Source organism: Sinocyclocheilus grahami, unplaced genomic scaffold (genome assembly GCF_001515645.1).
Source record: "Sinocyclocheilus grahami isolate Dianchi unplaced genomic scaffold, SAMN03320097.WGS_v1.1 scaffold298.1, whole genome shotgun sequence".
NCBI lineage: Eukaryota > Metazoa > Chordata > Actinopteri > Cypriniformes > Cyprinidae > Sinocyclocheilus > Sinocyclocheilus grahami.
This window is the reverse complement of record NW_015505477.1, coordinates 1077713-1100046: the sequence shown is the minus strand read 5'-3', so window position 1 is coordinate 1100046 and position 22334 is coordinate 1077713. Positions and strand designations below refer to the sequence as shown.

Here is a 22334-nt window from a genome sequence, read left to right as displayed (position 1 = left end):
TCTGGCCCTGCATTGTTTATATATATATATATATATATATATATATATATATATATATACACACACATACATGTATATTACTTACAAGCTGTAGATAATTTCCTCTCCTTCTAGTCATGCTTCCTGTCTGTGTGTTTTTAGTACCTAACTACAAGTTTCTGAGCTGTGTTGATCAAAGGTGTTATTTTAATGTAGCATGGCAGTAGGCTAATGTATTTGAAAGTGCCACCAGTCTGCAACATAAGCTGGGTTTGATGTGCTGGAACAGGTGCTGGGTTCATGGTGGAGAAAACCTTGACCGCTTAGGAAGTGATTTTGGCCCAGTCAGATTTTCCACAGATATGTTGTTTCTTCATTGCGCACCTATAGTGAAAAGTCATGACTGTATGTGAAGTCCACATGTTTTCACAGACCGTTAAACTGTATATGCAGCAAGAGATTCATTCTATTAATAGCAAGCGTGTCTCTGTTTGACACATGCTCAGTGGTTGGCAGGAGAGAGGCCTTTTCACTCTACTGTCAGCATGAACTGCCCTCAGTTTAGAGTGTGAAATACAGTCAGAGAAGCATGATATATTTGTGTGTATGCATAAAACTGTCTCTGTTTACATGATTCATTAAATGTATTTAATGCAGTGATTTTATGGGAACTTCTGAATTGCAGTATTAAAGGGGTCATATGATGCGGTTTCAAGTTTTCCTTTCTCTTTGGAGTGTTACAAGCTGATTGTGCATAGATAAGATCCCTGAAGGCTAAAAGACTAAAGTCTCAAAACCAAAGAGATATTCTTTATCAAAGTTAAGACTGCCACGCCCTCCTAAAACGGCTCGTTCTAACACGCCCCCACATATCTACCTCACTATGTGGAAATATTTGCATAATGCTGCCCAAATGTGCACGCAGAGAAAGAAGGCGTTGGTATGTGAATGCATAATCCATAAACTAAAATATTGAATAAATACCCAAGTGGCAGAGGATGTGTAGAACTTTGTGATAGTTGCATAATCATGTGCAAAATGTTTTTATTCTTTATGAAATTTAGTCAGTTTAACTGCTCAGTTTCAACAAAAGGACAGGTTAGCAATTTTAGAACGTTTTAAAGTTGCCTAACTTGACCTTTGCCCTTTTATAAGTGGGCAGTTTGATTTCTGTAGCACATTGAGTAGACCTCTTGTAAGTTAGCACATGGATAAAGAGATTCAGGTGAAACACATGTTGTCAAACATCCAATCAGGAGGCAAAATTCAGTTTCACAATTTCAGTATGACTGCTAAAGTTTTTTTTTCCTGATCCATCCTGTTTCTCTTGAAATGGAAATTATATATTTGTTTCGCATACTCCCATGTGGCTTTGCAACAGAGGTTTTGCTAATTTAAACTGCAAGGTCACGCAATGTTTTATTAGAGCTTCTCTCTGAGCAGGTTTGGTTTCAGTTAGACAATGACAAGATACTGTGGTTTTAACCCTTTTATTACTAAGTGCTTGACATTTTCAAGGCAGCCGTAAAGTTTTGAATGCATTCATAAATGAGCTACTTATTTATATGTTCCTTTGATTTAGGGTTTATAGCCTTTTTTTCTTTCACACAGCCACTTTATCTTCTTTTAAATGGCTGTTTCAGTACTTACTCCCTGTGTTCCATTGTCCCACCTTTACTCACCTGGTACCTGCATTTTCTTTTCTGATAGTCTGCTGTTCCACACTTGCTTGATCTCTGACAAGCTGGTATGTTGGGCCTTGTGTGTTCTTTGATTCTGTAATAAGAGCTTTAAAAATAGAAGGCCCACAGAGACCAGCTGTTAGTGCAGCTTCAAGACCAGACATGAAGTTTCGGGGGGCCATTACAATGAGCTGAAGTAGGGAACAGAGGCATCTGATAATGGATGCAGTGGAAACGCATGCTGATAATATCTGCATCAGTAATCCTCAGTGGCTGTGCTTTTCTGGTGCTCTCTAATGTAGCTAAGCTGTAAAGTGTGAGATAGGGCCACAGTAGAACATGAGTCAGTAAAGGATTTCCTGAAAAACAATTTCAACAATGGGTGCTCAACACTTTGATTCAGTGTTCTATTTGTCTTTCTACTTACACAGATGCAAGTTGTGGAATCTGTTAAGACAGACTGATGACATAAATAGATTGTTTTCAGCTGTGTGTATAGTTCATTACTACATTCCCCAAAGTTTTGACACATGCTAAAAAAGGTTCATGATATAAAAGGTCTATGATGATTCATGTTGATCTATGATATGTATTCTTAACACAGTTTTGGTATAAATTCCGTAACTTGTGTCACTGTAAATGCTGATTACAATGGCAACACTTATGGAATTCTTGGCTAAAACTGATTAAGTAGTATAATATTTCATTTATATAAATACTTTGTCAGTCACAGAAAAAACATTTATAATGTTACAAAAGTTTTCTATTTCTTGTTTATTCTGTTCTTTTAATGTTCTATTCATGAGTCCTAAAAATGCCACGGTTTCCATGAAATATTTAGCAGAACAACTGTTTTCCAAATTGATGATAATAACAAATGTTTTTAAACCCCAAATCAGCATATCAGAATTATCTGAGTAATGACTGCTGAACATTCAACACAGCAATATTTATTTTATTACATTTTTAAATATACAAAAATAGAAAATTGCTATTTTGAGTTATAGTACAAGATTTCTGTTTTTACAGTACTTTTGGTTAAATAAATGCTGCCTTAATGAGCATAAGAGACTCCTTTCAAAACATGAAAAATTCTGTAATTTTTTTCAAAACCATTCATGTCCCTGACAGATGTCACTCAAAAAAAATGTGTTTCCTGAGAAGTCACATTCTTCGATGTGAAACCCCTGTTCTCTGTAGACAGCACAAAAATTATAAATAAATAATAAAAATAGAGTCAATGGTGCACCTTGTGCTTTTCAATTATTTTATCCAGAAAACTAGGCAATAAGAAACACACTCTGCTTGTGACCCATTTTGCATGTCTCATCTGCTTACTGATTTGTAATAATAATAATAATGTGATTGAGAGTGACTGGATTGGTAACTTGTTTTAAATGGTTTAAATCAAATGAAGAGCTTTCATGATGTGAGAGTAGTTATAATTAGCAGGAAGTAGCATGTATAGGTCAAGCCGTTGATAGAGTGTCATTATGCCAGGCTGAACCAGTGTTCTCCATCTTATTGTCTAAAAAATAAAGAGCAGATATCATATATGTACCATATATGAAATCTTATTAGAAGGATTTCTGAAGGATCATGTGACACTAAAGATGGAGTAATGGCTGCTGAAAATTCAGCTTTACTGAATAGATTACATTGTAAAATATATTCAAATAGAAATCAGGGCCTGTATTTATCAAGCTTCTCAAAGTGCCATTTTAGTCTTAAGTGCTGAGAATTCATTAAATTTAAGTATAAAAGCAAGTTATTAAATTTCTTAAAGCTAAGAATCACTTTTACTCTCCCAGTTATTTAAGACAGCTCCAGAGGTCTCTCAAGTGGTTAGGAGTTGCCAGTAGGGGCTTGTGATGGCGCTGAGGAGACAGAGACGTGCGTGAATCTTTCAGGAGAGGAAGAATGCTCTTTAAATGTTTGATGATGAGCAGTTAATAAAACAGTTACATTTCCTCAGTTATTCAAACAGAAACAAGCAAATAATATTTACATTACCAAAGAACATCATAATTGACTTCAGTCTAGCGCGAGTATTATATGCTCTTTAAAAACACTCCTGTTATAATCAGTGAAGCTACCTACACTGTATCATGAATAAATCTCTTACCCCTTATTTGCACTGCACACGTCTGCGGTGCATTACGGCTCCGACACGGCCACCGGAGCTGATCCCGGCTACTCACCATCCACGTCGCAGCAAGTTTCTGAAGCGGCTCTCACTAAAGATAGGTGCCTATATTTTTGACGGATGATAATAATAACAATCGTCTTGCTGTCGTCAAAAAGAAATCAGCAACAGGCGATATCTCTGACTTATCGTCGATACATGATACTCTCGTCTACAGGCACAACCCTAAATTGAAGGTTGTGATGACAATTCGTTTCCTTACCATAATGTATTCTCTTGAAAATTCTTTATTGTCAAATGTGTGTTGAATGTAAACTCCTATTAGGAATTTAACCATTCAATGTGAATTTATCTGAGAATATTCTTAAATAAGGAAATCTGTTCAATGATTGGTCCATGCGTATTTCGTCATCCAAAATCCCCGTTTGTGGCACAGCAAAGTGTCGTGAATCAACTCTAAGACTGACACTTAAATCAAGTCAAGTCAAGTCACCTTTATTTATATAGCGCTTTTAACAATACAGATTGTGTCAAAGCAACTGAACAGCATTAATTAGGAAAATAGTGTGTCAATAATGCAAAGTGACAATAGTAAACACTAATTTTTCAGTTAAAGACAGTTCATCATTGAATTCAGTGATGTCAACATCCAGCTCAGTTTAAATAATATCTTTGCAATCATGTCAACGATATCGCTGGAAATGAAGTTAAGATTTAGTCCTAAATTTAGCTTAAATTACCACTGAGATGCTTGACAACTAACTATTAAGCGCAGCTTTGAGCCAGTTTTTTACGCTTAAGTCAATTCTTAGCAGCGTTTTTGAGAGTAATTCTCAGAGGCTTGATAAATACGGGCCCAGTTGTTTTAAATGATAAAATATTTCTCAGTATTACTGTTTTACTGTATTTTTATCAAATAAATGCAGCCTTGGTAAGCATAAGAGACTTCTTTCAGAAACATTTAAAAAATCTTGCCAACCCCAATTTGAATGGTAGTGTGAACTAACTTGTGTTTTACATTTCTCATTGCTAACAGTCTCAATTTTTCAAAATATTATGTCTTAAACGTCTCCTCTGGAAGCTACTAGCAATCTCGGCTACGTTCGCTGGCACTGTTTACAGTGTCATCCAATGACTGAGATGGATAAAAGCAGATTAGGATGCCAGGTTAGAGTCAGAGCCAGACTTTGTGCTCTGAAGGGTGTTTAGATGATTAATCAGGGCTCAGGGTTTTGGGATGAGAGCTGTCTGACTGTTAATCGTAAACTGAGCATTGATTTTATATTTCCACATTCAGAAGAGTCCTGATATCAAAATATATGATCATGTGCCCTTACGCATAAATGGTTTTATGAATACAGAGCACAGCAGCATATTGATTGACGCATTAACACCTGCTTATCACTGGTCCATGACAATCATAACATTTATTTGAACATTTATCAGGATTAAGCTCTTAGCAACTCAAGGTTAAACTTGCACTGGACTGTATTCAACAATGCCCTATTCCTGCAAATTTTCTTCAGGAGATTTGCTGCAGAACTGTTGATACAGGTTGAAGCAAGACTCTGTGTAGCAAACTCAAGCACACTTAAGTCAGAGACCTTTTTCGCATACTGACATCTTTCACCAAGAATGGAACCTCTCCATATAAGGACAAGGATTCAGAAAGGGTTTTCTTCCTTTTTCTGATGTTACCAATGGGCCCCTGAAGATTGTTATCACAATTGCTTTCCTGTTTATTCTCTGCTGTTGGGACGCTTCCCGTTTGAAGGAATAATGCAGAGTCCATATTTCTAGTGCTCTTGATGCTGATTGGTCAGGATGTTTGTGTATAAGCCATGGTTTTGTGTTAACTGCTTAATCTTCAGTCATGTTTTTTTTTTATGACAAAAATATTGTCATAGTCTGTTTTACTCTTTCTGTTGATATCAAATGTCAGACACCAGGACTGTGTTTCCCAACAGTGGTATCTATGTAGGCATAACTCCTGTAATGTTAAGTTTTCCTTTTCTGTATTTCACCTCTGCTCTAGCTTGTTTACTAGTCTTGGCATTGTGTACTATGAATATCATTTGTTCTTGTGACAAATTGTTTGAAATGTTCCTCATTTCTACACTCAAAAATTAGTCATGGCATAGTTTATCATTAGTAGGGGTGTAACGATATATCGCAGTACGATATTTCGCGATGCAAAAATGTTACGATATGTATCGTAGACTGGTGGCGATACTTTTTCGGGCAACATGAGTTTGGCTGAAACTGAAATTGAAGATGCCCCGTCTTATAAGTCCGACGTCTGGCAGCATTTTGGTTTTCCAGTCACGCGACAGGACGACGGTAAAAAAAATTACAGACAAAACACAAACTGTTTGTAAACACTGTAAAACAAGGCTGCCATACACAACGTCAAACACTTCGAATATGATGTGCCATTTAAAACGGCATCACGGCAAGAGACATGAGACCATTTTCTGTGGTCGAAAATGTTGGATTTCGCGAATTGGTTAGCGTAATGGAGCCCAGATACCATATTCCGTCACGCCCACACTTCAGTCAAGAGGTAGTTCCAGCCCTGTACTGCGAAGCTAAAGCAAAGGTGGTCGACGGTCTGAAAAAATCAGAGAATGTGACAATAACGACTGACGGGTGGACTTCGCGGGCTTGTCAGAGCTATATTACAGTCACGGCGCATGTTATTACCACAGAGTGGGAAATTAAAAGTTTCGTGCTTCAGACTCGCCCGCTTTTTGAGTCACACACTGGAACTAACATAGCTGGAGTTTGAAAAGCGGCTATACAAGAGTGGGAGCTTGAAAGGGCTCCTCATAGTACTGCTGTTGTTAGTGACAACGCACGCAACATGGAGGTGGCAGTGAGAGAAGCCGGGTTGTCACCGCATATTAAGTGTTTCGCGCACACATTGAATCTTGCATCGCAAGCAGGTTTAAATGTTTCTCGCGTCAGTCGCTTGCTTGGTCGCGTGAGAAAAGTCATGGCTTTTTTTCACCGCAGTGCCACAGCAACAGCTGTGCTCGCGGAAAAGCAAAAGATGCTTGAGATCACATCACAAAAGCTTATCATGGATGTGGTAACACGATGGAACAGCTCCATTTTAAATTTTGTTCAAAATATCGTGATATATATCGTATCGTGAACCCAGTATCGAGATACGTACCGTATCGTGACCTGAGCATATCGTTACACCCCTAATCATTAGGTTTTAGTATTTTCATCTATTTGATTTGAATTAATTTGAATCTTTTTTTTCCCCAAATTGCTTAGAATCAACATAAATCTGAATGTAATCAGTTACAAAATATGAATATGGTTGAAATCTGGATAGCTGTAGAACAAGCAACATTCAATTAGTTAAAATATTTATCATATTTCTTAATGATAAATATGTAAACCTGGTTATTTTGTATTTAAAACACATTCAGTTTATTAGTACTATTACAGAAATCTCATTCTTTTTCATTTATGTATGACTGACAGATAAATGTGTCACATAAAGTTTACTTAGTCCAAATGGATGGAAATTTCATATGTAGTTAAAATACATACATTTTAATACATGCATAAATCTTTTTTTAAATGTTAAACTTGTGTTCCATTAAATTACATAAAATATACACAGGGAGAAAACTCCCTTTTTCATGCTTTATTAACTTGACGTACAAGGGCATGTTGTGGATTTTGTTCTGATAAGACTGTGTGCTAAAGTGAAAGGAATGCACATTCAGACAAACTCTTGCTCTGGTCTCCAATTAGCCACTTGGTGCAAGTTGTTTGCTTATTTGACAAATGTAGGTGTGAAAGAGCTTAATGCGTAAAAATTCTGTAAAGTTGCAAGGACACAGCTCATTCCTCTGTACGAAGTAATACAATTCATCTTGTGTTTTCACAGTGACCTGACTCCAGCTGACCTCCCCATCTCATTTAACAGAGATTCTCAAAACTTCTGTTACATGGATCATATAAGATGCTGAAATAGAAATGTTATTGTTATTTGAAGTTCAAATACACTTAGAAACTTATAAGTAATATCAGAAAATAACTTGATTTAACTGTCTTTGTTTCTGTCCAAGTACTTTTATGTGAATTTAAGATATCACATAAATGTAGGATAAATTGTTGAATTTGTCGGCTCTGGTCTCGAAGTTATACTTTTAATCTCTTATAAGGAAATCTACAACATTATCACCTATTCTGCAGGGTAAACCCAGTTCACCTTCAACCAAGCATTTTTAAAACAGAGAGCACACTGAATGTCTTTAGAAACCAGAGACCAGTAGATGATCTTGCTGCTCTCTCTTATTCCCAACTTTCAACAAGCTGGAGTTTCTCTCACAGGCTTGTTCTTGCTCTTAAGTAACTCTGTGGTCAGTGAAGCAAGTGTTCTGTGTTGGCCAAGCACACTATGCTTTCTCTTTCCGTGAAGAGCTGCCTCTGTGTGCAGTTTAATGCATCTGAGACGGGCACACTGGCATCTATCAAAACATCACCCTGCTTCAGGTTTCTCAGGATTTAAGGGTGAAGTGTGGCATCTCTGAGCCACATTTCTGGCATCTAAAGGGATTGCCAAAATAATGATGCAAACATCATTGGCTGAGACAGAACAGGACATATCGATCTGCTCAAACAAAGTATTGAAGTTTTGATAGCACCACAGAACCACTGTGTTTGCTCTCTTTGAATAGTCAATATGAATGGCTTACTTATAGTTACCTCTGCACATTAAACTGGGAAAGGAAAGTATTTAAAGGGATAGTTCAACAAAAATAAATGATCAATACAAAAATAAAGAAATCTCTAAAAACCTATGTCATTTCAAAACTGTATGACTTCTGCACAATGCAATAGATAATATTTTGATGTTTCAACTGTTTTTGCACATATAATGGAAGTCGATTTGGAAGCAAAACAACACAGGACCCCAATTACTTTCATTGTATGAACAAAAAACACTGAGGCATTTTTCAAAATATCTTTTGCATTTGTACTAAAGAAAAAAATAATATAGGTTTGGTACATCAGGGATGAATAAATGAAAGAATTTTCATTTTTTCAAGTTGTCAATTTATTTGTATATCATTTTTCATAATGCACATTGTTTCAAAGCAGCTTTACAGAAAATCATGGTTTAATATCTTAATATCTTCATGCCTTATAGTAGCCTTTAGCAGATTAGAGTTGGGCGATAATATAGTTAGCATTTTGCAATGATATAAACAATCAAACAGTTGATATTTGCTGAATAGTATGTATTGCTTTACGTGAGTACTGTATGCAATGAGAGTCGGATATATACATATATCCAACTATGATTGCATACATACAGTATTTTTTACATATAAAGCTGTGCGATAATATAGTATGCATTTTAGCATACTATTTTACATCTTACATTTTTCGGTCAACTATCAGTTTAACTAAGAAAATGTATATTTGAATTGTCTGAGGTTTATATTAGATATGATGTATTACCACTAAGTAATGGTCACTTATTCTTATCATCTCTTTTCCTTCTTTTTCTTTCCCTCCCTTTAATTTTTTTGTCATAATTTTTTCCATGCTCAGAATAACCTAAATTTAAGTTCCTAAATTCTCTTAGCCCTACTTGGTGATTTCTTTTTTGCGCAAGCTCACATTTGATATTAAATTCTGCCACTGAATTCAGGGACCTGCTAAAATATGCACCCACCACAAACTGACATTGTTTGGTTTATGTTTGTCATGGAAGGCTGGCATGGAAGATATATGTAGGTGTTAATATGGGCAGACCAGAAATGTGGCAGACGTCTCCTGTGATCTCATATGTTCCAGTCTCTTGCTCTTATGTTAGTACTCAAGTGAGAAAGACTGTTTATGTCTCATACTGGAGACCGTTAATCCAGTGTACACAGATGGCAAAATGATCCACATTTTTATTACCGAGCTTTCCACATTTAGATGTCGTGCGCGTGGGCTTACAATGACTTACAAAGATACATAACAGCTAACGTTAGTGTATGCACTACTAGTTACTCGTCGTCAGGCTACAGAAGAATACCATAATTCCTCCGTTCAATTAGGCATAAGAGATTGAGAGTCACGCAGACCTATAACAACCCAGCCACAACACATAATTGCGAATAACATGCCTTACCTTAACACAGAATCGACCACAGAGTCCAACGTTTATATTTTTTCTACGAATCTTTGAGTTAACATGTACTAAACATGAGTGGAATTTGCACCGCAGCGCCCCCACACCTTGATGCTCATGACAAGAACAGCATGTATTGTTATCTTTATTGAAGTGAATTAGGTTTAAATCGCCGTCATGCATGAATTAATTATATTTTTGCAATTTTACACATAATAATCCACGATGATCACATTACACAAAACTGAAATTGCATGTCAAAATAACACATTGTCAATATTTTTTGAGACCCCCCAAAATTTCACAAATCACGTTTTCAGGGGAGCCCATGTCTTATTAAAGGGAGCCAAGCTCCCCCTAGCTCCCCTGTAGTTCGCACCCTGTGAGTCACTATACTATATACCAAATGTAACGTCACGTTCACTTTTAAAATTCCAAAAACACAATGATTCTTCAACTCTGTTGGTTAAACTCTTAGGGGCATATTTTGTGACACAACAGGCTGTGTACATCCAAGATGGGGCCGTACGTACTACATAAAAACTTACACCTTGAAATGGCAACTTTCAATAATTTAAGTCTCAATTTGGACTCCTGACAATAACTCCTGACAATAACTTTGTGAAGCAGTGTACTCTGTGGCCAATTAGAGCAATTAAACAATGTATTTCTGTTCCAAGAAAAAAGATCACTGCCAGACAGCAGTGGAACTAACTCTTCATTCCCATTGAGAACATCCGTGTCACAGAACTTTCATTAAATTAGAGCATTTTGGGTTTATTGATAGAGCCTGCTCCATTTGGGTCATTAAAAATAGCTGTTGAGGAGAGAGTGAGAGGAGAGAGGTGTGTGAAATAGGCCAGTTTGTTTTCTTCTTCTGCGATAGGAGTGTGTAAATGGTCATGATGGGAGGAAATGCAGATGACCCAGGCTATAATATGCTCACCGTGACAGATATCATGGTCTACTTTGATAACTGCAAGAAGGTGGGTTATGATAAAAAAAATAGCTTATTTTAGTTCAGAGAGGATGAATAGTGCATGTTTTCTTTAAGGATGGTAACTTGCTTCTTTTAGGTGCCTATGCACATTTTATGTATTTTTTTTTTCTTGTCAAAACACTTGTTTTTTAGGAATATTGTGAGCGTTGTAAAGCACTGACTGACATATACTACAAAAGGTTTGGTTCAGTAATATGAATGATTATCTTCTGTTCATGTAAATCATGTTGTGTGCACATGTACATGCCCTCCATATTAGGACCGAGCAGTGATGGGCGTTCATACAGTGGTTCGTTCTGCTAAAGTGCAGGAAGGGTGTGATCCAGGCTCAATTGTGAATGACTCAACCCTCTGACTTCCTGCTATGGTCAAAAAAAGGCATAGTTTTGGTTACCCTGTTAGTCGTACAAAAAGTGCATTTATTCCTGAAAGTTTTCTGAAGACTCTATTAATCTTGATATTTAGTTTAAGTGTTGTTTTTCCCCAAAATAAATATTATTCAGCATTTTCAGCACAGTCAAAGCCCTGTTGGGTAGTAACTGTTATTTTAAAGCATGTATGCAAAGCTGTATTGCTGTGCTCGTGGAAATACGTATGTTGACATTAGTGAGAACCTGTTACAAACATGTTTGGACAGCTGCTTAATTGCTGGGGTTCACTGTAGTAACTTCTCCCTGGCAGTTCTTCTATACAATTACTGCCAACAGTACCAACATAACATGGTCACACATTTCCTTTTTACAAACTGATATTCGATAACAAGGAGATGTTTCATGAAGACGAATTTGGATGTTTAATTCTGATGTCTATGTCAACTGCACAGCACCCACTCATTAAGGATGAGAAAGGTTACATTTTCCCAGTTTATTTGTCCTCTCTTGTCCCGTGCTGCTGCTTTGAGAGCATTTGAGAATGTACATCCAAGATGGGGCCGTACGTACTACATAAAAACTTACACCTTGAAATGGCAACTTTCAATAATTTAAGTCTCAATTTGGACTCCTGACAATAACTCCTGACAATAACTTTGTGAAGCAGTGTACTCTGTGGCCAATTAGAGCAATTAAACAATGTATTTCTGTTCCAAGAAAAAAGATCACTGCCAGACAGCAGTGGAACTAACTCTTCATTCCCATTGAGAACATCCGTGTCACAGAACTTTCATTAAATTAGAGCATTTTGGGTTTATTGATAGAGCCTGCTCCATTTGGGTCATTAAAAATAGCTGTTGAGGAGAGAGTGAGAGGAGAGAGGTGTGTGAAATAGGCCTCTTCTTCTTCTGCGATAGGAGTGTGTAAATGGTCATGATGGGAGGAAATGCAGATGACCCAGGCTATAATATGCTCACCGTGACAGATATCATGGTCTACTTTGATAACTGCAAGAAGGTGGGTTATGATAAAAAAAATAGCTTATTTTAGTTCAGAGAGGATGAATAGTGCATGTTTTCTTTAAGGATGGTAACTTGCTTCTTTTAGGTGCCTATGCACATTTTATGTATTTTTTTTTTCTTGTCAAAACACTTGTTTTTTAGGAATATTGTGAGCGTTGTAAAGCACTGACTGACATATACTACAAAAGGTTTGGTTCAGTAATATGAATGATTATCTTCTGTTCATGTAAATCATGTTGTGTGCACATGTACATGCCCTCCATATTAGGACCGAGCAGTGATGGGCGTTCATACAGTGGTTCGTTCTGCTAAAGTGCAGGAAGGGTGTGATCCAGGCTCAATTGTGAATGACTCAACCCTCTGACTTCCTGCTATGGTCAAAAAAAGGCATAGTTTTGGTTACCCTGTTAGTCGTACAAAAAGTGCATTTATTCCTGAAAGTTTTCTGAAGACTCTATTAATCTTGATATTTAGTTTAAGTGTTGTTTTTCCCCAAAATAAATATTATTCAGCATTTTCAGCACAGTCAAAGCCCTGTTGGGTAGTAACTGTTATTTTAAAGCATGTATGCAAAGCTGTATTGCTGTGCTCGTGGAAATACGTATGTTGACATTAGTGAGAACCTGTTACAAACATGTTTGGACAGCTGCTTAATTGCTGGGGTTCACTGTAGTAACTTCTCCCTGGCAGTTCTTCTATACAATTACTGCCAACAGTACCAACATAACATGGTCACACATTTCCTTTTTACAAACTGATATTCGATAACAAGGAGATGTTTCATGAAGACGAATTTGGATGTTTAATTCTGATGTCTATGTCAACTGCACAGCACCCACTCATTAAGGATGAGAAAGGTTACATTTTCCCAGTTTATTTGTCCTCTCTTGTCCCGTGCTGCTGCTTTGAGAGCATTTGAGAAGTGCTGTGATTTGCCAACATGGAAAATATCTTTGCAAGTGTGATTGTTTCAGTTACTTGCTATATACTTTTTTTGAGTGAATGAAATTTATACTTTTATTCAGCAAGGGTATATTAAAGAATGTGTAGAAGCTTGTCCTTCACTCCTAAATTTAAAAAAAAAGTTTGTCTAAGATTAAATGCAAAATTTGGCCATCATTTTCTGCTAGAACTACTACAAGAAGTAGTTGAAGCTGTGGAAATATTTATTTTGGCTAACTATTTCTTGAACATCGTTGTTGGCAAAGGGACACAAGACCTTTGTGGTGAGAAACAGCTGCTTCCTTGGAAAGTTGTGCGACTGTGTTCAGGACGGAAGGCCTCAGTGTGAGACATCAAGATATGATGTGACATTTACACAGGAACACGTAATTATGGATTTCTCCATCAGCTAACAAACACAGGAATACATTTGAAATCTTTGTTTGTATGCCCCTTTGAGTAGTAGTTCCACTGTTTTAACGCTTATTTTTTTCTTTTAAAACAAATATTACTCATTCTTCAGGAATGTGTGTGTTACAGTCATGCCTCTGGTGTAACGATTACTTGTAATACGGGATTGGGGGGAAATTGGGGGGAGATTGGGGGGAAATCCAATCCTACGGGAGGGTAGTGTCTATGATGAAATACTGGAGTTGAGTTTTTTTGGTTGTTGCACATTTTGTGGCGTCATCTACAGGAAGGAAGTGTGCTCTTTCTCTCTCTCTCTCCTCTCTCTCCCCCTCATGCCTTACAGGGAGTCTCTTCCATAAAAGGACTTTCAAAGTGTGAAGAACTAAAGTCACAAATACACACATACATACTCATGTAAAGAAATAAACAGTCTGAGGAGTATTCAGTTACAGTACATAAAAACTTTACGACAGGGAGGTACATAAACATGTTCATGTAATCATGTAAATATAGGAAATGTATATGTCCTTTGAACCTCCTGTTGAATTTAGATTACGAAAAGTTGTTTTGTGTGTGTTGATTTAACTTCCTCTATTTTTTTGCATTTACTACATTGCTCATGGTATCATGGTTATGGTTTAATGATTTTACCTCTCTCTCGTTCTCTGTTTCCCCACCCGCCCCCTGCAGGCTGAAGCCCGTTTGGCAGCTAAGAGGGCGGCCCGCACAGAAGCTCGTGAGATCAGAATGAGAGAACTGGAGAGACAACAGAAAGAGGTGAAAAAACACACAGTCACTGTGGGCTGAAATGACCCTTTTCACTGGTGTCATAATCATAACACTTACTAACAGGAGTCATGTGTTAGACAACTGAAAGCATCTCACAAAGTAAATAATCTGCATTACACAATGTGTTGAAACACAGGAGGAGAACCTTCCAACACAGTTCAAGAGTGTGTTGAGCTGTAGGACTTTAAAATTGCATTGGGATTTTTGAAAATGTTGTCGCTGATCATATTTATCCAGTCTTGGCCTCTGTGCACTCAAAATTTTCAAGGTGCTTTCCTACTGAACTGCGAGCAGAAAAGCAGAAACTGCCTTCTTTATTCTCAAAACTGAATCTTTTTGACTTGCTCAAAAATGTTCAATTTGTTTAATCTTCATCATGATTGTGGGCCCTGGGCTTAGAAGGGCATGTTTTGGCTGGGAAATGGGGATCAGGGTCAGTTAATCACCCCCTGGGTCAATACCTCCTAAGAGCCCTTCTGAACTGCCACATTAGAACTTCAGCCTTTGCTCAGCTAATGCTCATGAGACCTTTGGGTTCTTTACAAAGAAAAACAAAATAAAAAATATTACATAAATACAACTTACAGAGATAATCCAAAAAATAACATTGTCTTTTACATTTTAAATCCGTATGACCCTTTGTTCTTTTTCAGGACACAAAAGAAGATATCTTGAAAAAATAGTTTCAACCCGCCAATACAATGGAAGTCAGTGGGGTCCAATGTTGTTTAAGACCTCATTCACATTCATTGTATGGACCAAAAATTTTTTTTAAAAAGCAGCGAGACATTTTTCAAAATATCTTCTTTTGTGTTCCACTTGAGAAATAAACAAATAAAGGTTTGGAACAACTTGATTTACATTTTTGGTTGAACTATAATATTGACTCCTGACACTCTTTGGAAAAATTAATTGGAAAAAAAAGTGTACAATAACATACACTTTATTTCATTTGATTAGGTTGTTTGAGGAATATATTCAAATAGCTTTAACACTCATGAAAAAGAAATGGCATGGACTTTCTTTATGCTCATTTTGTTGTAGCACCCTGCAGCTTTACTACAGGTTCTGTACTTTTACCCCTCATTTTGGCACAAGATTACAGGTCATTCTCAACTCCCGGTTACATTACATTTACTGTAAGTCTTTAAAGACTTTATAGATGTTGAGTTATTCATTTCTTTTGTCAGGATTTTGGTACTATAATAGTACATTGCCTGAACATTCCTGGATTTAAAGAAATAGTAACATTTGGTTCCAACTCATGGATATGCGTATGGCTAATTCTGGGTAATTAGTGTTAATGCACTGTGACTGTTGATGCTGGTTTGCTACAGCGGACTGCACACAGTAAATGGGACATGAATGGCATGGGTTCAGTAGCATGAATTTAAATGAGTTGAAGATTCCTTAAGATATTTAAGGACATTTGGTTAAGTGCATATGAATGAAGTTGCTCTTGGTCCGTCGGAGGTGAATGGACAACCAGAAACCCACACTGTGATACCTGAGCTTAGAAGCAACAAACTTATGTAATGAAGGTAAACACGTTCTTTAAGCATACCCAGGTCACACTTCACAGATTAGTTAGCATTCAGAGTTAAGTCCGGTCTGAACAGGAGGTGTGTGAGAATGTTAAGGGTGTGTTTTGTAGCTTTAAAACTCCAACCAAGTCTTAAAGTAGATTATGAGCTTTCAGCCGTACCTGCAGCGGGTTAACAGATTCAGTTCCCATTCAGATCTCACTATCTGGCTGTGATCATTACGCTGATAGCAAACACAATGACTCAAGATTGAACATGCTGGGACGTAAAATAATTTAATCCGGACTTTGTGAAGATGAACTAGTGCACACAGGCTACATGGTTTGGATTTTATGACAGACTTTGTCTTTGGAGTCATGTCTCTATCTCCCTCAGTCCTGAGGTAGATGGGGACTCTTTGAGTCTATCAGGACGGCTTGCAAGCGATTAGTGCATAGAGGGGCTAGGGAAGTGATCAATGGGAGACCCCTCTGCTGAGGAAGGTGAGCTTGAATTTACTAGATGAGCATGGAAAGATAAGACATTACTGACTTAATGTGTTAATAATTAAGTAACAGATTTATTGAAGCATTTGATATTCTATACTTGTTTAACTATCAGGTGATCTGATCAAGTGTGTTTTTTTCAGGTTTTATATGTTGACAATGACCTGTCGACTTAATGAATACTTCTGAAACTTTTATGTGCTAGTCAGAAGGTTGAGTGTAGACTCTACCAAGGGTATTTATTTATTTTGTGCCAGATGCAGTTTGCGTGCCATGGTTATTTATTTAAAAAAGTTTTGTGCGATTTGGAGTACATAGGAACTTTTCTTCTAATACCCTAACAATTTCTTAGTTTCTTTGGCTAATTCTGTGAGAGTGCAGAGTTTTTCAGAAACAAAAGAGCGTTTATGTTGTGGGAAAGTCTCTAAATTGATACATAAGGTGTTAAAGGTTATTCAAAGGAAGAGGTTTTGTTACAGGAATGTTGGATGAATAAACCACTCATCAAAACTGGATCAAATACACTTGGGGAAACCAGTTAGGTGAGATTCTGTAGGTTTTTCAGTAAGTAATAGTGAAAGTGTTCACTATTGCACTGTATAGTTTAGACTATATAATAATAGATTAAAATGTTTCATTCAATTATTAAAATATACAACAAACTGTTAAAGAGATGTATTTTTCTATCTAGAAAACTGCTTTTGTATATGTTTTATCTATTTACAGTGTTTAGCTGTGTCATTAGCAGGAGGGTAGTACATTTTTAAGTATCAAAATTTACTGTGGTGACCAGAGTGTGCTGTTAGTAGTTGGATCTTTTAAGAATCTTGTTGTAGTTACTTGTGAAAAAGTAATGGACAAGAACAAATATAAATGTGTATTAGTGTAAGCACTGCTAGACTAATCCAGTGCTATTCATTGGTTTGATCATTAGTGGACTAAATGAAACCTAAAACTTCAGTTGAAAGAAACCTGTTACCCCATAGACCAGATCACATGACCTTCTGTAACTCTTGAGTATGTTCTCAGATATCTGAACAATTTATTGCATGACATAATTCAGATGCTTTTATTAACCTGCAGTGTGATTTTTAAAATTTCTGACTGACAATTGGATTTCATCGTTGATGCCACTGAATTTTGCTGCTTGTTGATCCACTTGACCTTCATGTGTTCTTTGAGTCAAGTGTGTGAACTGTTGTTGTATTCTCTAAATGTAAGCTTACCTGTAAGGCCAGGTAACATGACACTGAACCGACAGATTGCTAAACCTTTAACAGCTTTCCCTTTTCATTCCATTATCTTTGAGTACACAATCTTCCACTTGGTTAGCTCTCTTTCATGTCAAATAATCAAATCCCTCTTTTCCCCCCCTTCCTTTCCCCATCTGGTGGCTTTCTTTCCTTTGCTCATCTGATCCTGTTTTGCTGGCCTCCTGTGATGTAGATTTATCAGGTGCAGAAGGTAGGACATCTGATGCTGAAGATCTACTCTACACACTCATGTACAAAAACTGTCACTGGGGCGGTACCCTTTCAGATGGTACATCTTTGTATCTTATTTACCTCTAAAGCATGGGTGTCAAACTCAATTTGTGGAGGGCCTGCAGAATTTAGATTCAACCCCAATTAAACACACCTGATCCAACTAATCAAGTCATTCAGGCTTATTTGAAAACTACATGGTTTGTGTGTTGGAGCAGGGTTGGAACATAACTCTGCAGGGCTCCGGCCCTCCAAGAATTGAGTTTGACACCCCTGCTCTAAAGGGTGCATATTAGTACCTTTTGAAAGGGTACCACCCCAGTGGTACCATTTCTTTGGCCATATTTTAATTCCTTTTCTTCTGTTGTTGCTTATTTAGCTGTTTCTGTTATCTTCATGATTTTTTTTTCTTAGGTTTTAGCTTCTTGACCTTTTTTTCTTTTTCACAATCTCTGGACATCACTGATCCATATTAATGTATCCTTCTAATATCGAATTCTATTAGTCTAATTTAACTATATATTATTCTTGTTACCTGAACTCCCCTTATTTTTTCTTTCCTGGGTTCTGCTGCATTTCTTTTTTCAGAAATACTATGGACTGGATAACCTGGACAGCAAATGGGGGAACATTGAGCAGTGGATGGTACATTCACTGTTGAGATTTTGTGCTTTTTCTAGGCCTCTAGTTTCATCAGCATGTGATTTTTGACATGATAGGGATCCATTGCGATACAAGACGCATTCATGTTCTGTTTGTTAATAATTTACAGAGTTTTGATGTTGGATATCAGGGTTGTGTGTCTCAACACTAGGTCAATAACTCTACATAGCTGATTTGCATTTTCACAAGTTGTCAAAAAATGAAATAAGCCATTGTTCATCTGTTTACTGGCATTGTAGATATTTTAATGTACCCTAACATTCAAACGTTTGGGGTCAATAAGATTGTTTTAAATGATTTTGAAAGAAGTCTTATGCTTACCAAGGCTGCATTTATTGATTAAAAAAAATATGGTAAAAACTGTAATATTGTGGAGTATTAGAATTACATTGTTTTATTATTATTTTAAAATGTAATTTTGTGATAGCAAAACATTACTCCAGTTTTCAGTGTTACATGATCATTCAGGAAGCATTCTAATATGCCAAATTAATGCTCAAGAAACATTTCTTATTAGCAATGTTTAAAAATATATTTTTGTATATTTTTATATATATTATTTTTTTAAATTGATGAACAAAGTTCAAAAGAATAATATAGATTTAAAAAGGAAAACTTTTGTAACATTGTAAATGTCTTTACTGTCACTTTTGATCAATTTAATGCATCCTTGCTGAATAAAAGTAAAAATAAAATCTTACTGACCCCAAGAATGTCAATGTATTACAGCTTTTCACATTATTTTACAAAATGTGAAAAAAATTGTGCATTGTTTTGTCTTGAGTTTTTGGTTTGCCTGTTTTTAACATGATTGCTCTTGCATCAGTTATTACTGTTTTGCATGCTGTCTTTGCATACACTGCCACTGCTCAACCTTGCTTGCTGAGTGTGTATCTGTCTCTTTTGACATCTTGCTTATTATTCTCCTCTCCTCTCCTCCCTCCTGCTCTCCTCTCCTCTCCTCCTCCTCTCCTCCTGCTCTCCTCTCCTCTCCTCCCTCCCGCTCTCCTCCCTCCTGCTCTCCTCTCCTCCTGCTCTCCTCTCCTCCCTCCTGCTCTCCTCTCATCTCCTCCTGCTCTCCTCTCCTCCCTCCCGCTCTCCTCTCCTCTCCTCCCTCCTGCTCTCCTCTCCTCCCTCCCGCTCTCCTCTCCTCCCCCCCGCTCTCCTCTGCTCCATCCTGCTCTCCTCTCCTCCTGCTCTCCTTTCCTTTCCTTTCCTTTCCTCTCCTCCCTCCTGCTCTCCTCTCCTCCCTCCTGCTCTCCTCTCCTCCCTCCTCCTCTCCTCTCCTCTCTCCTCTCCTCTCCTCCCTCCCGCTCTCCTCCCTCCTGCTCTCCTCTCCTCCTGCTCTCCTCTCCTCCCTCCTGCTCTCCTCTCCTCTCCTCCTCCTCTCCTCCTGCTCTCCTCTCCTCTCCTCCCTCCCGCTCTCCTCCCTCCTGCTCTCCTCTCCTCCTGCTCTCCTCTCCTCCCTCCTGCTCTCCTCTCCTCTCCTCCTCCTCTCCTCCTGCTCTCCTCTCCTCTCCTCCCTCCCGCTCTCCTCCCTCCTGCTCTCCTCTCCTCCTGTCTCCTCTCCTCTCCTCTCCTCTCCTCTCCTCAGGAGGACAGTGAGCGATATACACGTATCTCACGGAGACATGCTCCGGTTTGTATCTCTGTCTTTTAACTGTCTGTCCTCCTAAACCTTCCATAAACACTTCGCTAGCAAAAAACTTCACAACAAGTTTGTTCTTCAGAAGAAAAAAAAAAACACTTGGATTTTATTCCAAATGAAAATACTTTAAGTCAGACTCATTTTGGGGCTCACTGTACAGACTGATATGCTGTTTATGTGCACAGTGGTGAATTTTAAGTCTTTAAACTCTTGCTAGCTGTGGAGTACATCTAATTTGACCTTTTTTTCTCATCCATCAAGGTGTCAGATGATGAAGAACGGATGTCAGTGGGGAGCAGGAGCAACATACAGGTCAGTATCGGTGTAACTGTGTAGTTCCTTTCAAACTTTCTGTGATGTTGGTCGGAGTGTTTGGTGCAGGTGTATATGAGTGTGTGCTTGCTATGTGCTGTCTAAGGTTATAAAACAGCCCAAAATGTTCTTCATGCTGATGGTGGTTTTGTTTGTCTGGGCAGTTGGATTTGGATGCGGCGGGTGCTTACGGCGGGGTAAGAATCTCAGGGCGGGAAATGTTTCTTTGGGCACGAATGTTATGTCATAACTTTCAGGTTCCTGTTAAAGTAAAATGAGCACATAATTGAGTTCACAAGACGTTTTTGTTTTTGCACTGTGGTGTGTTTCAGCTAAATAAGCTAATACCTGATGCTACATTTGTGATGTTTTGAATTGTTTCATCAACATTACAAAAAAAGGGGGTGTGGTCTGTACTCTGGATTTTATCGGATATGACCACATGTGAAGTGTCGGAATCTTCACCTGCATGTTCACAACTATGAAGTATTAAGACGTTAATTCTGCAGTTTTAATCCTGCTTCCATTTCCCACCATCCTGTCCAGCTTCCCCAGGCCTCCTCCTATCAGTCACATAAGAAGTCCAAGAAAAAGAAGAAACATTCTTCCAAAACCGTACGTTCACAGCACTTATGCACATCACATTTATGTTGTGTAACAAGAAGATGTAATATCAATCATGGCTTGTCTATCCCACAGAGTAATGGCTATGACGATGATCTCAGCACATTGTCTAGTCGGGTTAGTGACCCAAATAACTGTGTGATGACTGATGATGGTGTTTGAGTATTAACTAGTGTGTTGGTTCACCTATAATGACATCCAAGAGGCTGTTAATTTAGATGGATTTGTGAGGATCGTGATGCAGTAGTGTGACTAACTGTGGTGTGACGTGGTACAGATGAGTGTGAAGATTGTAAACTGAACTCTGTGTATTTGTGCGCAGAGCTCCAGACTCAGTGATGAGAGCAAAATGTCTCGCTCCTCTAGAATTGATCAGCAGTCGGTGGGTCTCAATCTGGCATCTCTTTGGGTGCTTTCACACCTGGCCTGTTGTTTCGGAACCAACGAACCAGACTATATCACAATTTATGATGGGTAATTACGTAAGTTCCGTGAAAAGAATTTGTTTTGTTGTTTTGCTAATACCTCAAAATGAACCTGTGAATGTCTGTGGGTGAGCACGTCTTTGTCATTCAAAAATCAAAGCGCTGTTTTTTTTATTTTATAATGCCGTCTTATTGCTCTTCTTTGTAGGTGCATTTTAAAAATGTTTTCCCAATCAATCCTGGACTGCTGCTTAAAATGATAAATTATTATAACGACAGCTACAAAAAAAACAACAACCAACAATAAGCCCGCGAAGCTGTTATCGTTCCATCCTGACAGATGACATGCATGACAGCTAAGTGGAATCCCGGAAAATAAAGCGTGGAACTTTGACCAATGAGAGAACAGTTTACTCGCGCGTGACTTGAATTAACAAATTTGGTCTGTTTTGAAACTTTGCCGTGTGAAAGCGAACCGCACCAAGAATAAAAAGCAACATTGTAATAATTTTAATCCCTGTTTCGGAAACAAAGCAATCGATCTACAGGTGTGAAAGCACCCTTTGTGTGATTAACATGAAAATATATCTAACATGAGTGGATGATTGCCACTGTCTTTGAGAAAGCATGATGGATTTGTTACAAAATATCTTAGT

At 37.7% G+C, this 22334-nt stretch overlaps 2 protein-coding genes across 2 annotated transcripts in view; one reads left to right on the top strand and one right to left on the bottom strand.

The window, feature by feature from the left end:
* Positions 1 to 7004, bottom strand: part of LOC107601065 (ribosyldihydronicotinamide dehydrogenase [quinone]-like) — a 13990-nt gene extending 6986 nt beyond the window's left edge. The window contains exons 1-3 of the mRNA XM_016293075.1: positions 6986 to 7004; positions 3800 to 3808; positions 1721 to 1723 (exon numbers count right to left, since the gene is read on the bottom strand). Of these exons, the coding sequence (XP_016148561.1) occupies positions 1721 to 1723; positions 3800 to 3808; positions 6986 to 7004 (31 nt within the window). The remainder of the gene's footprint in view (positions 1 to 1720; positions 1724 to 3799; positions 3809 to 6985) is intronic.
* Positions 7005 to 12291: 5287 nt separating this feature from the next.
* LOC107601083 (leucine-rich repeat flightless-interacting protein 1-like) overlaps positions 12292 to 22334 on the top strand; it is a 25552-nt gene continuing 15509 nt past the window's right edge. The window contains exons 1-10 of the mRNA XM_016293107.1: positions 12292 to 12346; positions 14395 to 14481; positions 17969 to 17986; positions 18595 to 18651; positions 20264 to 20308; positions 20579 to 20629; positions 20794 to 20826; positions 21176 to 21244; positions 21329 to 21370; positions 21576 to 21635. Coding sequence (XP_016148593.1) covers positions 12299 to 12346; positions 14395 to 14481; positions 17969 to 17986; positions 18595 to 18651; positions 20264 to 20308; positions 20579 to 20629; positions 20794 to 20826; positions 21176 to 21244; positions 21329 to 21370; positions 21576 to 21635 — 510 coding nt within the window. The 5' untranslated portion in view covers positions 12292 to 12298. The remainder of the gene's footprint in view (positions 12347 to 14394; positions 14482 to 17968; positions 17987 to 18594; positions 18652 to 20263; positions 20309 to 20578; positions 20630 to 20793; positions 20827 to 21175; positions 21245 to 21328; positions 21371 to 21575; positions 21636 to 22334) is intronic.